Source organism: Pterocles gutturalis, unplaced genomic scaffold (genome assembly GCF_000699245.1).
Source record: "Pterocles gutturalis isolate BGI_N339 unplaced genomic scaffold, ASM69924v1 scaffold24368, whole genome shotgun sequence".
Lineage (NCBI taxonomy): Eukaryota > Metazoa > Chordata > Aves > Pterocliformes > Pteroclidae > Pterocles > Pterocles gutturalis.
The window spans coordinates 10,634-26,522 of NW_010121148.1; the positions used below are offsets into that span (position 1 = coordinate 10,634).

Consider the following 15,889-nt stretch of genomic DNA (forward strand, 5'->3'; position numbering starts at 1 on the left):
TCCCAGTTGTGCCTTGCTTTGGCAGCAGCTCACATACTGATCCTTGGAACACTACCAACTGACAGCAGTATTCACAGGGCAGTTCACTGATGTCTCCAAATTCTTCCAGAAGGATCATGCCAAACCCTACACCCCTTCCTAGCTTTGGCCCAGGACTTAACCTAGCATTTGAATGTCTATGTGGTCCCTGAGAAGAGCTTAGCTCCTCGAACTTCACAGGCCTTTTGAGCAGGGTCTCATATGAAAGAACTCTTCACCTCAAAACTGTGTTTTCTCCTCCTGCCCCAGGGACTGTTTAAATGGAATACAGTCAGGCCAAGTTTTCTTCTTGGGCTCAACCACTAACAGGATGGGAAAACATTCCTGACTGCTATGAAACAAACATTGGCAGGAAATGGAAAGTGGTTTCTATGCATGGAATGGACAGTTCAGGAAGAAAAGAAGTATTCTCCACTTGAGGTCTTTTCCACAACAACAAGGTTTTCCTTTTGTGCCCATAATTTTCTCCCATTACTCATTTATTTTCTGGAAATGAACATGGAATTTGCTTGTCACCTGGAGGGAAAAGCATTGTGCTGCTGGAATAAAAGGCTCCAGGGATACTCCAAGAGGACTAGGAGCTGCAATGTGCTTCTAAGGAAGAGAAGGCCATGTGCACTCACGACGTTTAGTCTTTCTGTGAAAATAGCCACTTACCCGAGAAGGATCACAGGTCTCCACCAGGGAGCGCAGAGCCAGTTGACTAGGACACAGAACAGGTCAAACACACAACAGGTGGATACAGGGCTTATCAGGAAGAGGGATCTGGCAACCAGCCTGGGGAGTATGTAACAAGACCAACCAAAAGTCTTTCCGTGCATCCACCAAAAGGAAAGCAATCTGCCTCAGGACAGTATACTCCAATAGTATGTATTGTTAAGTATGTCAGGTGCCAAGAACACACAGACCTAGCAAGAACTGCTCTTTACTGGAGTAACTGCACAGGGATGGAATACAGGAGACTGCAGAAGCACCTACATAAATTCAGATTAAAAGGATACGCTGTTGAAGTAAGCTTTGAATTTACCTCCACATATGCTTTGAATTGTGTCATGAAGCAGTGTCAAACCACAAAGCCAGGATTCCTCACAAATGAGCTGGGCATTCCCAGAGCATCACCCCGACACTGCAGCCGCAGGTGGGCATTCGGTCCATAGGAATATACCACAGCACATCTGAAGTGAAAGAGAAGCCTTAGACTAAAGTGTGTGTAGCATCACCTACCTTATTGTAAAGAAATTTGCCTGTCTACAGTATTTTCTAATGTAGAAGCTGTCAGGAAAACAGTGTGATCCCATGGGTACCCTCTGCATTTCTCTTCCCAGAGATATATCTATAGCCTTTGAAGTGAGAGAAAGTAAGAGGAAACAAAAGCCACCTAATCTTGGACTTACCCTCCCCACAGCTCTGCCATCAGTGTCAAGGATAGAAAAAAAGTTATCTCCTACTTCAATTAACAATGAAAGTCTACTACTTAAAACAACTATTTATCCTTCCATCTCCCAAGGGGACACTCCTATCATCTGTAGCTGGCCCAAATGGTTACAGCTGTGTTCTCTAACACTAGAGTCCAACAGAAGGCTTAGTTATGGCTTGGTCTTTTCTTGCATAAAAGGATACCATCAACAGTTTGAACAAATAAAAGTGATTTAGCAAAATACTCAGTTCTTGAACAATTCACACTACACTTGATACAAAACTCCAGCTGAATTAAATTCTGCCATCAACTGATTAGCAATTACATGATGACCAGAGCTGTTTGATGGACAGAGGGTGGTACACTGGCTGTTCAGCCAGTTTAACTCCTGGATAGCTCCTCCTACAAGCATTTTTGCAGATACGTATGGCAGACACTGCACTATGTCGCCTACTAGTCAATGCTTGTTTTGATCCCAGAAACAAAAGCAAGCTCCCCAGAGTTTCCACGTGTCCTGGTTTGGTGTGGTGTTTGCTGCTAGCAAAGCGGGTTCAAACCACACCACCAGGTCACCACACCTGTTTTCATCTTTCACTCTTTAATGCAACTATAATGTGTGGGAAAAAAACCACAACACAGTGGCACACCTGCTGACTTAAAATCCTTCTCTAAATAGAGCATTTGCAGAGGCTGTTATGGGTGGGTGACTACATTACCTGACTGCAAAAGCCATTTTTAGCAGCAGAATTTTTGTAATCTGAAAATTTATAGGATGGCAAGGCAATTCACAGGTAAGGTGTCTTGAGTAAGAAACAGCAACTGGTTTCACGATGATTTTACCCTTACCCTGTGGTTCAGGAGAAGTTCTAAAATGCCAAATCCTATAGGAGTACAAAGGAAGAAACAAGACCTACTTGCAGCTACTGAGTGCAGTCTATAGAAAGAGCTCCTCCATTTGTAAGCCATGCCTTCAAGGCAAAGTCAGACTTTCATGCAAAGGAACTGGTTGAGACGAAGCAACTACAAAGAAGTATCTCATTTCTAAAAGCAAACCCATTCGTTGACCAACCCCAAACTGCAGCAGTCCCCAACTCTTGAAAGGACAGCTATTCAAGACCAAATAGCTTTTTCACTTTGAACACAAAAGGCTCATATTAAAGGTCGCGAGCTAGGCCACTTCATGACAGACTGCCTCTTCATGACAGACTGGGAGCAACAGATCATAGCATAACACAAGTCTTCTCTAATCTCCAGACTTAAATGAATTATTCTGCATGAGTTCTACTAGTTGACCACAGCATCAAACTGATGACGTTCTTAGTTTTCCCCCCTTCCTCCTTGTTCCCAAAATTATCTCTCTCACACAAGTACTTAATGCCTTTAGATGGTATCTCACAGTGACAGCTCTGGTTTTAATTATTGGACCAAAAATGTCCCAACTAGACAAAGCTCTTGAATAACACATGATTTTTCATTAACTCACTATCATAGCCTGCCGTATTTAACCTGGCAGTATATAAATCCTACTTTAAAAAAGCAATTTAAATTTAAACATTGTCTTCTCCTACCTCTCCTTTAAAGGTTCATTGCCTAAGTCAAGTAAAAGGGCTGAAAAGCACATAGTGCCCTGAGTAAGGATGTTTCACAGCCCACTTCCAGTAAGTCAGAAGTTGAGCACCACTGTCTTATAAAGGCTTCTGTTTCCAGAAAAGGAAAAAGTAAAATCCAGCCAAATCATGTATTCATAGAAAGAAAAATATAAAAGTCTCCCTAGGAAAACCTTTAGTGGAACAAATACACTAAGTTTCCAAAACACTTTTGTGCAAGAGATGCCAGACCTGTTTGCAATTGTATCTAAGTACACCTTGTGGCCATTTCTATTAGATAAGCTGTGGGTATATTTTGCCAAGGTTAAAGTTATCAGCTTATGTACACATTTGCATAAGCTTTTCATGGAAGCACTTAAAGACAGCATCTATAGAAGTCCATATAAACTGATTTTTCATTAGTGTGTACTGACATTATTTCAATTCAGTTTTCCTCATTCATGAATAAGAAAGGAGCAGTATGAAAGGACTCAGAGGTTTCCATTTTTATTGCAAATCATTCGCTCCCAAAATATTTTATAACTATTTTAATTAAGGCAAATTGCAGAATGTTTACATTAACATTACTGTCATCAGCTGTATCATGGTACATGATATAAAAATAGTCACATAAGCTTCAAATATGCCACCTCGTTTTACCGTCGTCCAGCTCTACTCTTCAATGCTTTCAAAGTTTTCCTCATGATTGGTGCAATTTCTTCTATAAAAACAAAAAAAGAGACCAGTTAGAATTACAGCTATGAGTGATTTAAAATGGTATTAGTATAATATTAAGCAAGTATTAATAGACAGCAAATTACAACAAGTATCTTGATAATCTTAGGAAATTCCATTTACTTCTGATGGGCTTCTTTCCATCTTGAGTCATTACGCTTGAGCTAGAGCTTCCACTGTTGCTAGCAGGGATCAGATTTGATGTGTTATTTCTGTCTCTGCTTTCTGGAATCTTCGTCCTTTTAAAACAAGGAAATAAGAAAAAAATTAGCATTTAATATCAAACTACTATTTGCTCACTCTCATTTTGGAAAAAAAATGGTCACAAACATTTAAGTCTTTATACATTTAAAAATCACAGGATAATTCAGATTAGACAGGATCTCAGGTCACCTAGTCCATTCCCCTGCTTGCACAAATTTTCCATTTATTAATTTTGATGCATCTTAATTGTCTTCAAAATTAAATGATCAGTATTGGTGGCAGATCAAAATGTTTAGCAATACCACGGTGATTCATAATGCTCTGTGCTCTAGTTTGCTCTTTGTGTTTATTTTCCTCTTTGAACGCAGCTGAACTGCTAACTAGCTCTGACAGAAAATGAGGACAAATTTACAAACTTTTATATTTGTTTCTAAAGTAGGAATGTCTAGCAAAAGGCACAATAACTAGCCCTAAATATTGGGATGGAATCCTCAATCAACAGGACAAGAACTGAGGCAGGCACAGACACAGAGATGATGCCTACTGCGAAAGACAGTTAATCCAACACAGCATTAAAGTGTCAGCATGATGTCACCAAGCTGGGCAGTCTTGTATGCCGCAGCCAGTCACTGACATCTGCTATTAGTTATCGTATACCACTGCACACTGCACTGCAAACTGCAGCCTGACAGGGATCTGCACGGCTGCCATAGGACCTTTTTAGCTCCTGCAAGACCAGTTTCTTAAGTGAATATTTCAGCTGTACAAATTCTACAACTTGCAAAACCAAGAGGTTTCCAGAGGACATGGTCAAAGCAATGAAGTTAAACTCATCATGCCTAAACAAACTCTTGTTTCTCAAGAGGGCAAAGCAACGATCCTATTAGGGCTTCTTTCACACAACAGCAGTTCTTCCTAATTTATCATGCCTGAGGGGGGGGGGAAAAAAAAGAAAAAAACCACAAACATGCAGGGCTTTGAGTACATCATTCAGTTACTGTCTGAGAGATTACTGGTGCAGAAAGGACATTTACACGAGTGTACTTGAAGCACCTAAACAGGAAGGCTGGTCTTCTCCCAACACAGATATAACCTCTCACAGGGCAACAGAAAGCAGAAGACTAACTTGAAGCTACTTCCTTGGTGGGGGAGTATCTTTCCTTTGAAAACAGCAACAGTATGGAAAGAAGCTTCCTACTTTAAATCACCTAACAGTGCAGCTATAAAAACACTGTATCTGGTGTAAAAGCTGATTTTAAGAAGTTCCTACATCCAGGCTGTCATTCCTGCCCCATACCACCATCCTGAGCAGGAAGTTGAGGCGGCTTGACTAGTCCAAGCTCTTGAAACTTGCAGAAAACACACTTCCACATGGTTTTGTAGGGTTTTTTTCCCCCTGATAAGCCCAGGTCAGTTCAGTTATCTAGTTCGCATGCCTAAGACCAAACAATTAATCAGCACAACTGCAGGCACTGCAGCATCAGAACAGAAACAACTTAAAATGACTCTGCTGACATATTCAGCTTTACTAAGTCACTCTTGCATCACATTTGCAACAGCTTAAGTTTCATCCACCCTGTTCCCAGCTATCTGTCACTATCCACTCCCATATTTGTCAATCTGCATAACTGTGCCCTAATTCAGAATAATGAAAAATGTTCCACCTGCTGCTCCCCCAAGGGGATAATGTCAGAAGAGCTAGTTGCAGAGCAGTTATGCCAACACAGGAACAACCACAGGCAATGGGGACAAGGGAGGGGACCATGCTCACCAGCAGCCACAGCAAAGTGAGTGACAACGGCTTAAGACACCCATGTTCAGGCAGTATGAACACACTCCATAGCTTTTATGGTCCAGCATGAGGTGCTTCTGAACCAAACTGATGATTTTTCTTTCAGACAAGAACAGATATTCAAACACTAAAAAACACCATCCTGTTTCCACACAGTTGAGAAGGGAAGAAGAGGTAGAAGCTGGTGCTACAGCTGGTTTGTTTCCCTGTTGCAGCCATCCTCTCGGCTACAAGAGAGTTCGTTAGGCTGGTAGGAACAGGACAAACCTCCTTTCTCAGCTTTGGTTCTCATGGCTGTTGAACTCCTCTGAACTAAGATGCCAAAGAAAATTTGGCTTTGTGCCATACAAAGGAAACAGTTGCAGAATCCCAGTTTTCTGTTCCTTCAGTGACTAGTGTTGGCTACTGTTCCAGACACTCCTTTAAGCTGCCAAAGCAGAAACCCACAATCAGGAGTATTAAAAGTTGCTGAGATCCACTCTGGTGAGCTATATCACTCTCGACAGCTGACTGGGATTTTATGAAAGCAGGAGAACACATGAAGCTACTAGGCAGGTTTACAAACATGAAACACCAACACTGGAATCTCCCCAGAATGTCAAGCGGCACTAGTGTAATCTGGAGGAAAAACAACAGCATCCGCTCACTCTTCAGCTGGGAGGATGAATTCATCACTGGCACTCTGGAGAAATGAGCAATGACAATGCATACACGGCAGAGGAGCACGCAAGACTTAAAAGGCAAGTTAGTTTCTAGCCACTAGCTGCTTAAAAAAGGAAAGTAAATAGAAAGCTATTTATAACTTCATAAATATTTTGCCAGCAAGCTTTTGTACTGACAAAGACATCTAAACTCAAAAGCATAGTACAGAACACTTACTTGCACTTCTCTATGGGATGAAGTTGGGTGACAGGTCCTGCTGTCCCATGGATTTCTTGATGTCGGCGAACGTTCCTGGGTGGTTTTGCTGCACTGGTCATGTAAGCCATTTTTACTTGCCTGCCTAACAGAGAAGCAAGAAGCAGAGGATATATGACTTTTTTCCCCTTACGTCCAAAACTCAGTTGATAATATGATTGTGTGGCAATTTCTGGGTTTAAATTGGGGAAAAAAGTAATTCAGAAAAGCAGAATCTGGTACGAAAATAGTAACTGAACCATGGCAAATCATATACAGACTGCATACAGTATTTCTTCATATTAACTTCAGTATTTGTAATTACATTTGTACTCTTTGCATTGTTGCTTAGAATCCTCAGTCTAACCCACAAAGTAAGATTGGTCTACTCTATGCTGCAAGTATTACACATTAATGTATTGTACTAAAGCTAACCACAGATTTTACCTTTTGGTTTCTCAGACTGAGCTGAAAGAATATTTTTTGTAAGCATCTTCAGTTTTTCCTCTCTCTGATTGAACAGTCTCAAGTACATTTCACGCCAAGACTCATATTCTAGGAGGCTCTCATTTTTAAAATCTCTCTGGCAGTGTTTCTTCCACAAATGGTCAGACTCTTCCGTAAACATCTAGTTTGAACACAAGATACCTTAAATCAAAGATTTAAAATAACATTTCCAAGAGTACCTGCTAGCTGTGCCTGTAGACAAAGCCCAATACCCCAGTGGAGAAAGGTGCAGAACAAATCCCACCACACATGCTGTCACAAGTATCCTCAACATGAAGCGTGGCAATACCCTGCAGAGATACTGACTTCAGTCTAGAAGTCACATAGCTTCAAATAGCAGAGCTCTGTATTTGAGTTAATGAGCCATGCTTACAGGCTAGGCTTGCATTTCCGGCACAAGCTCAGGCCACACCAGCTCTCAACTTTAGGCATGCAGAGAAATGGCCAACTTGCACTATGAAGAGCTAAACAGTCAGAATCTCAATGTTCAAATGCATCATGAAGTCCTAACAGTGTAGACAAAAAAAAATAAAAAATCTACCACACACATTAATTCTCACCCCAGATACTTCCTGGTTGGTATGCTTTACAGCCTTAACAGTTTGTAACTTGAAAACAGTTGGTTCTATTATGACTTTCCCAGCTATTTCACTGGTAAATACTGTGGTGGTTTGTTTGGTTTTTTCTCTTATTTTTAGAAACACCCTGACAGTTGATGAAGGGAGGCTTGATAATGACAGATGAACGCAAAGAAATAAGTATGCAAGACAGAAAACCAGTGTAACCCGTTGAGAATCTTTATCAAAAAGGGTGCAAGGAAGGCAGAAACAGATGCCTCATGTTCTCCCCGAATTTAACAAGGCAGAATTTACCGGATTACATTCCTCTATTCGAAACAACTGCTCTGGTGTGCAACGTGTTAGCACAGGCTCAAGAATTTCAAAGGGCACACCTCCTACTTCATGTAGTGCTACAAGAGAGGACAGTACTTTCAGTGTCTCATTTCTTTTACTCAGTGGGTAACACCACTCACCAAGCAGTTTAAAAATAAAAATACAAATTAATTTTAGCAAGAACTAACAGAACACATGTTTTGAAGTCAGGCTATGAAAAATATTCATAAATCAGCAGCTCCACACTGTCTGGCAGTTATATCTGAGGATGGAGAAAGCATCTCGAACAGCTATTGCACCATGTTTACCGATGTGTATCATTCCCCTCTGCCCACACCAAGGAATAAATAATTTCTTGATCACTCAATCTAATTTATGTAAACAAACATTTTGGAGGGGAAAAAAATATAATTTATAAGCCAAAAAAAAGGTATTTTAACTAAAATGGGAACTTCAAAAAAGGTAAGCTTTCAAAACGGAACTACATTTTAGCACACCCATAAATCAATTTTTTTAAAGTGCCCTTCAACCTGCTCTGAGTCACTGTTCATAGGGAGGGACAATATCTTTTAGTAGACCAGTTGCTGGTGTGGAGGAAAAAAAGCAATCTCATACACTTTCAGGCACAGTCTGCTACAAAACCCTTAAAGTACTCACAATCAATATTATTTTGAAGCACGCGGATGCACTGTTCATACAGCGTAAGCATCTTTGAAAGACAGACTGGTTTAGAGCCAGAGTAAACTTGCATTTTAGAGTTCAGTCTCCGTCCTGTGAATTGAACCGTCTCACTGACTTCCTGGGGTGCTTCTACAATAGGCACATGGGAAGCTGCAAAAAAAACAAAACAAAAAACCAAACATCAGGCAGGGTTTCTTTTACCTCCTGACATTTTACAATGCTTTAAACATTCAGGTTTGAGAGAAATACACCTGGTAGGACACACGTATATGCTTTTTTTTTTTTAAACACAAACTTACTGCATTACAGTTTGGGACCCTTACAAGTACGATATGTTACAGAAGTCCATTCATCATCATCTAACACCAAGACAGTGTGTACATTGCAAGTGAGCTGCACTAACTCAAATCAGCCTTACATTATCTAGTTCAGGTCTACACGAGCTGTATTCACATCTAGATTACTCTGTTACCAGTCTACAACACATTATTGATCTTCCTGAGATCTCCTAGGGAATCCAGAAGATGTTTCAAGACTAGAGTGATATGAAACCACTGAAACATCACAAGAGCTGCTAGGGGAACCACTGGTACTTTGTCTCATCTACCTATAAAGATATTAGCAAGTTCCTATGCCAAAGCTGCATCTAGTGCTTCCTATATTTCTTCTACCTAAGATAATTTCTACTAAGGCTTTGCCTGCTATAAGGTACAGACAGAAGTAAAGATAAATGGGGCCTTGAAAACTACTACTTGATCTATGCCTTCTCTGCATCCATGGTAACCTTCCACGCTACTTTATTCTGAAAGCCGTAAGAGGGAAGCCTTTATAACCCCCTTCAGCTTCAAGACAATTTCTGCAGATGAGAAAGTAAAGGCAAGGCACTTCTTTGCCATAAACAGGTGAGCTAATATGGTTTATTAGGAAAGGGGATAAAAACATCTCTACATAGAGCTGTAAAAAACCTGTGCTATTTCACATTTATCAGCCTCGCATACTACTTACCTTTAAAGTCTGCAGCATATGGGGGAGATGAGATTGAGATGCCTGTCAGAAATTTAGGCAGTGGCGTATTAAGAAGATCTTGGAGGGATGCCATCTTGGCCTGTGCACAGTCAAGGAAACACTGCTTCAACATTACAAATTTGGGTTTAGCGAGGCTTAAAATAAACCTTTAAGCAACCTCCAAAGTTAACTAGGATAACTAAAATTATTGATTTTCTGCACTAAAATTTACTCACTGGATTACTTTTCAGTGTACCCTTTCATACTCTACTTACCAAGACTACATCACAAAAGGAACTTAATGGGATATCTGCAATCAGTGCATAAACAGAGATTAAAGAAGAGGGTACACGTGTTCAGCTAGCAGGCTTTCAAATAAATCACTATTGATGTTAGAGGCGTACAGTGAATGAGACAAAACTACAAGATGACAAAACGACAATTAAATGTTCAAAGGCAAACCAAATGCCATCAATCACTACTGATGTTAGAGGCGTACAGTGAACGAGACAAAACTACAAGATGACAAAACAACAAATGTTCAAAGGCAAACCAAATGCCATCCTGAAGGACAGGAAATAGCTTTATATCTGGTCCTATCAAGTCTCCTTTATTGTGCCAGATAAGCCATTTAGCCTAAAATTTTCACAGATAACCCCTTAAAAAGGGATTTAAACATGCAGCAGTCTGGTAAAGGTCAGCATTTTGTGCAACATCCTAATGGGATCATAGGTGTCCTTACAGCCCAAACCTTGCATCTCTCTGAACATCACTTCAGTATTTTTAATAACTTTTTAACACAGCTTGAACATCCAAGATTTTCCCTCAGTTTATACTAGAGTACCATATACAAGCCTCTAGATTAATATTTTTCCATTTGGGACAGTAGATACCACATTCAGATTGCAGATCTTCCACAATAAATAAATAAAGCCTGGAGCTTTCACAATCCAGCAAGGATAAAAGACTGAAGAGACCTCTAACGCCCAGTACACAAAAGGGCTTCATTTAAAAGGTCTAATTAATACATGTGTTTAGATCTACCTTGGCTCAGAGGAGCCACCTAAGCTTCTTCCACTTCAAGGGACTAGGACAGTTCACATTACAAACATATATAAGCTATTTTTATGTGCCATACTGTGGTTTAATTCAATGTATTAAAACGAGAAAATTGAGTTCCACTGGAGACCTTAACATTCCCTACTAAAGAACCCCAGCACCTGACAAAACAACCGTGCTGTACACAAACAGCTGCTGCATTCACAAACCAGGCTGGTCAAGAATGGAAGAAGGGGACATCCTTCCCAAGGTAAGTACCTTTCTTTACTTTGTGGGTCAAAAGCAGATTAGCTGATATGCATTAAAGACTATTGACATATTGGAAATAATCCTAAAAATAGAAGACTAGTTCACAGTAAACCGACAGTATGCAATAAACAATTTTTCCCCAATTATTGCGATTATTGGCAATTGCAATGCAGCTGATATTTCAGAGCTGTGCAATCAGTTGCTTAAATAAACACAGCCGAATTTCACTGAAAATAAGAGTCCAAAGCACTTCATCTGCAGTTTATTTGCTATTATCTCAACTATGCAGTGGTTTACCTTTTTATTGGGAGTTTCTGATTGATCATCCTCACATTTTTTTACATCTTCTTCTTGCTCTTTTGCATGAGAAAATGTTGAAGTCTTCTGTGGTAACGAGCTGTTCTGTTCACTGCACTTCTTTGTCTGTTCACCTGCACAACAAGCCTTCCTTTTTCTTTTTCTGTTAACCTGATCATAGTTAAGATAAGATTCAAAAGACATAGTAGGGGGCTCAAATTCTTCATCACTAGATAATTCAGCTTTGCTTTTTATGACAAGTTTTTGTTTTGGTTTCTTCACATGCTTAGGATTTTTCTGCTTGGAAGCATCCTCACTAGGCTTTTCCTTCAGGGGTGGTAAGTCTTCATTGGCTACAGAGGCATGCTGCTTTCCTGAAACTTTCTTGCTGTCTGTGGAGGTTCCCTCTCTGAAGTCACTTTCTTTAGTTTGAGGATTGGTACCCTGGGAAGCATGCTTAGAACCACTGCTGCTACATTCTTTATTATCACCACATTCTTTTTGAGACTCAGAATCTCTACTTTGGTGGGCCTTTTTACTACAAATATTCTGCTTATTCAACTTCTTAGAAATAGGAGCACTATTGGAACTTCTGGAGGCCAGTACAGATGCTTTGGACTTCTCTGAAGGCTTAATCTCCTTGGAAACAGAAGATTTTGTCTTATCTTTTTCTTTTTCAGTATTTTGTTTTCTTCCTCTGTGACCACTGCAACATAAAAAAAACCCTCACATCTCATGCTACATCTGATGCAAAGTTCTTGAACAATCGATCTTTTTACCTACATTAGTAAAACCAAAAGCATTAAATCACACCATGTGTCATAATTGTACAAGAACGACAACTGTGCTCTTCTGTGCTCTTATTCTTCCTTTATTAGTACAGAATCCCCAGAGAAGCAGCTCTTGGGTCCAGCACCACTAAATGCTGCAACAAGAATTGACAGAAAGAAAAGCAGCGAATAGGGACACAACCATCAGTAGGAAAACACGCCTAGCAGTACTATTTGCTTATGATGTGTTGGATACCACTTTTTACACAAGTTTCCCTGCATGCTTTATAACATAGACATAGTACTTGAAAAAAACTAAGAGACAATTTATGACATGCTCTGTAGGTGATACAGATCACAACAGGTCAGCCTTTATGGTTTGCTTATCACAGGTTCTGGTATTTCACTTTCGTGTTGTTTGAACAACTTCAGATTTAAAATGCATTATTCAATCAACCTAAACCTTTGGCTTTCTCAGCTCAACGGCCTCAAAATGTTGGAGGTCTGCAAAACATCTAAAGCACAGTCAGCCTGGCCATGGCAGTTGTGGCTGCTTCATCCTGAGAAGAAATCATATCTCTTCAGTGTGATTCCTCCAATATTGGAAGCCCCTCTCAGTCCACAAGAACATTATAGGGAAGCCCTCTATACAACCAAATCACTGGAGAACTGCCTCATTTAACCACCACTCTGAAGAAAGAGCAAGCTTCCCACTGCCCTGAAGAAATGCAGAGCAGCGCCAGTCACTGGCTAAGTCCTGCTTGCATCAGCTGGGACCTAAGAACTTGTGACCATCAAAAAAAAAGGGAGATGAAGTCTAAGTGCTGGCTGGCTAATTGACCAATACTTGTGGCTCTGATTCGCTTTCTGGTATTTTATAAAAGAAAGACTGATGTCTTCATTCAGTTTATGCATTTGTCCTAATGCACATTTGTGTTTCCAAACACTTTCCTAAGCTTTCCAGGCTGTATTTTATAAAGTTACATTACAGTATAATTAACTTCTTAAAAAAAAAAGTTACTTCACACCTACCTTTTACTTTCTGGAGGAATAAGTTTTTTCCATTGTTTTACCAGGGTTTTAGCTACATTTCCAGCAATGGCATGTTTCTTAAAACTGTTAACTGTTTTGCCTATGCCTGTTTCCTGTTGAAGACAATAAATCACAACTATCATCCCAAATAAAAACCTTTTCTAAAACTGCTACAAGCAGTATTAGCCTAGTAGTTAGAGATGGCAGCTAAAGAAATAACAAATGCACTCTTTATACTGCAAACAGAAGTGAAAAGGTAAATATTTATAACCAAATACAGGGAACAAAATGCAGTCTTAATTCACAAAAATAAGAGAAGTAATTTTCCACTATTAAACATATCTATTTCAGGAATTTTGCTTGGCTCGAATGCTTATGCCCACAAAAAGCATACTGTCCCACTGAATTAGATTAATCAACTAAAATTCCCTTTAGGCTTATGCAAGTGCATTTTAGCATGTTAGAGAGCACATGATGGATGTATCGTAATCTAAAATGCATCTCACCCAGGACTGGTATGGGGTAGAGGGGTCAGAGTTGCAGAGTTCATATGACTAAACTCAGTCTCAGTTTCAGACACAGGGAAGAAAAAACCCCAAAACCTTGACATTTAAAGCCTGTCATCTTCTGTTTTTCCCCAGTATGACTATTTTCACATTACCATTGTGCCTTCAAATCTTGCTCTAGTGAGTTTTACGATGTTTAAAAACAACTATCTTTGAATGTATATAAGCACCACAGGTGATTTTTTTTTTTTTTTAATCCAGTATTATCAGTAAGTATCTCTGAATCAGAAACTGTCACTTTTAAGATGCATACAAAACCTGGAACTCCTTAGGTTAGCTTAATGCTCTTGCTAACTACTGAAATGATGCTTCAGTGAAATCTGAGCAAGAGCTACACATGTGTTAGTCCTGCAAAATCAGTTCACACCTTAGAAAGGACTTCCTTAATTTCACTTTAAGGAGATTTAGCATCTATATAACTTTAGCGATACTGGTTTGGTAGGTCACTGTATTGCAAATAGATGCAAGAAATTCGGTGGAATTATTTCCTAAAGCTATTTATATTCTTCAAATATGTTAAAAATACATGGAATCCTTGGTTGCAAGACACCTCTTTCCTCTGTTTGACTTGAAGGCTCCCATCACAGTCTGTCACATTATAAAACATGCAAGTCTGCTGGGAACATTAATTGTCTGCAGAAGCCCTTTTAGTTTAAACAACTATTGCAATATAAGATTTTTTTGTTTTCCAATAATACATAAATACGGCTGTATTCCAGTAGAATTCTACCTGTGTTTAGGCAGGCAAGTGCCTTTGCCTGAAGAGGCCAGACAAATATCTTAATTCCCATATTTTTCTCATATTCTTCAAAGAATTATCTCACAAAACCCACATTTTTCTTCTTCTCGGCATACAAGCATATTGCTCATAATAAGCAGAAGCTTCCTAGAAGTGTGAGAATTTCTAATATAAACTTTGACAGAATGCAGCTTGGAGAAGGATAAAAGTCACAAGTATCCTTACTCTATAACTTGGGATGCCTGTTCTTTAAATGCAAGAAACTAATCTTGAGCTGCTAATAAAAGACAGAAGACTTAGACAACTGACCTAAAGAACAGTTCACACATATTTGTTTTAGGCATCAACTTGAAAGCAGTTTTACAGTGAGAAGAAATGAAGCCTGAGTAGCAAAGTGTTCTCTGTATGCTTAGATCCCTGTTCAGTACTATCACTGCTGGCATAATACTGCATTTGTCAAGTTGTATGCCCAGCTTCCAGCTGGCTTTTGGAAAAAGCTCCATGGTTGCTTGTACAGAGCTCTGCATGAATCATGAGCAAGAGTCAAATTTACAAAATGCAACAATGTTCACTGCTTTTATGACTACAAAGCCCCAACATTTACACAGTAATTCACTATGGAAGAGTTTAATATATTATTGGTCACTTACCACTAGAATATCCAGTGATATATCCAAATCCCGTAGTACCTTAAGTGTTTTTATAATCTGGAAGAAAATAATTTTTTTAAACAAATATTCATAAATTCTAGTCTTTCTCATTCACATGTTTAACTCAAAAATAAGTGCTAAGAGGAATATCCAGCAACTCCAGGAAAATGTAAGCACTCCTTTACTATACCCATCAGGGCCGTGAACCAGCACAGTTCTGCCAACCCCCGACTTTCAGTAATAATAAAAAAAAAATCCAGTAGGTATGAATTTACCACTACAGAGATTACATTAAAGATCAATAATACAGCAGCACAGGCTATACATGTATATGGCCACACTCCTCGTGTAGCAGTGACCCTCATTTGTCACAGAAACAACGGAAAACCTGCATTATGCAGAAACACCATGCGAAGAGCAGTAAAGTCTCCCAGTCAGCAGCACCATTGTTTCACCAACCCCGGCTAAGAAAGGACAAATGAGCTAGTGAGAGCCCAGTTTGCAAAAAAAATAAGGTTTTGAACACTTAACTGCAGTTTGTACATTAACAAAATGACCTCAAGCTAGAACAGCTGTTCTGTTTCGCACTGACAAATTGTACAACTGCTACAAAACTCAACATTTCCATCAAAGCAGGAAATATTTTTTTCAAATACAAAATGGCTCATCTTCCTATGAGAAGCATTTTAACAAGGCAAAAGTCCCATCCATAAGCAGAGTATAAATCTATTTAGCAATGGGTGTACAGCACCCCAGAGTGCTGCAGTTAAC

The 15,889-nt window shown here is 39.5% G+C and overlaps 1 protein-coding gene across 1 annotated transcript; it reads right to left on the reverse strand.

The window, feature by feature from the left end:
- Positions 1–3,698: 3,698 nt before the first annotated feature.
- LOC104464449 (transcription elongation factor B polypeptide 3-like) lies at positions 3,699–15,175 on the reverse strand (the record flags this gene model as incomplete). The annotated part of the gene is made up of 10 exons (XM_010077155.1): positions 3,699–3,760; positions 3,901–4,016; positions 6,653–6,776; positions 7,118–7,298; positions 8,050–8,147; positions 8,728–8,901; positions 9,757–9,856; positions 11,362–12,067; positions 13,164–13,276; positions 15,119–15,175. Coding segments are annotated over 10 exons (1,731 nt in total), but the record flags the coding sequence as incomplete, so codon positions are not given.
- Between the last annotated feature and the right edge of the window lie 714 nt (positions 15,176–15,889).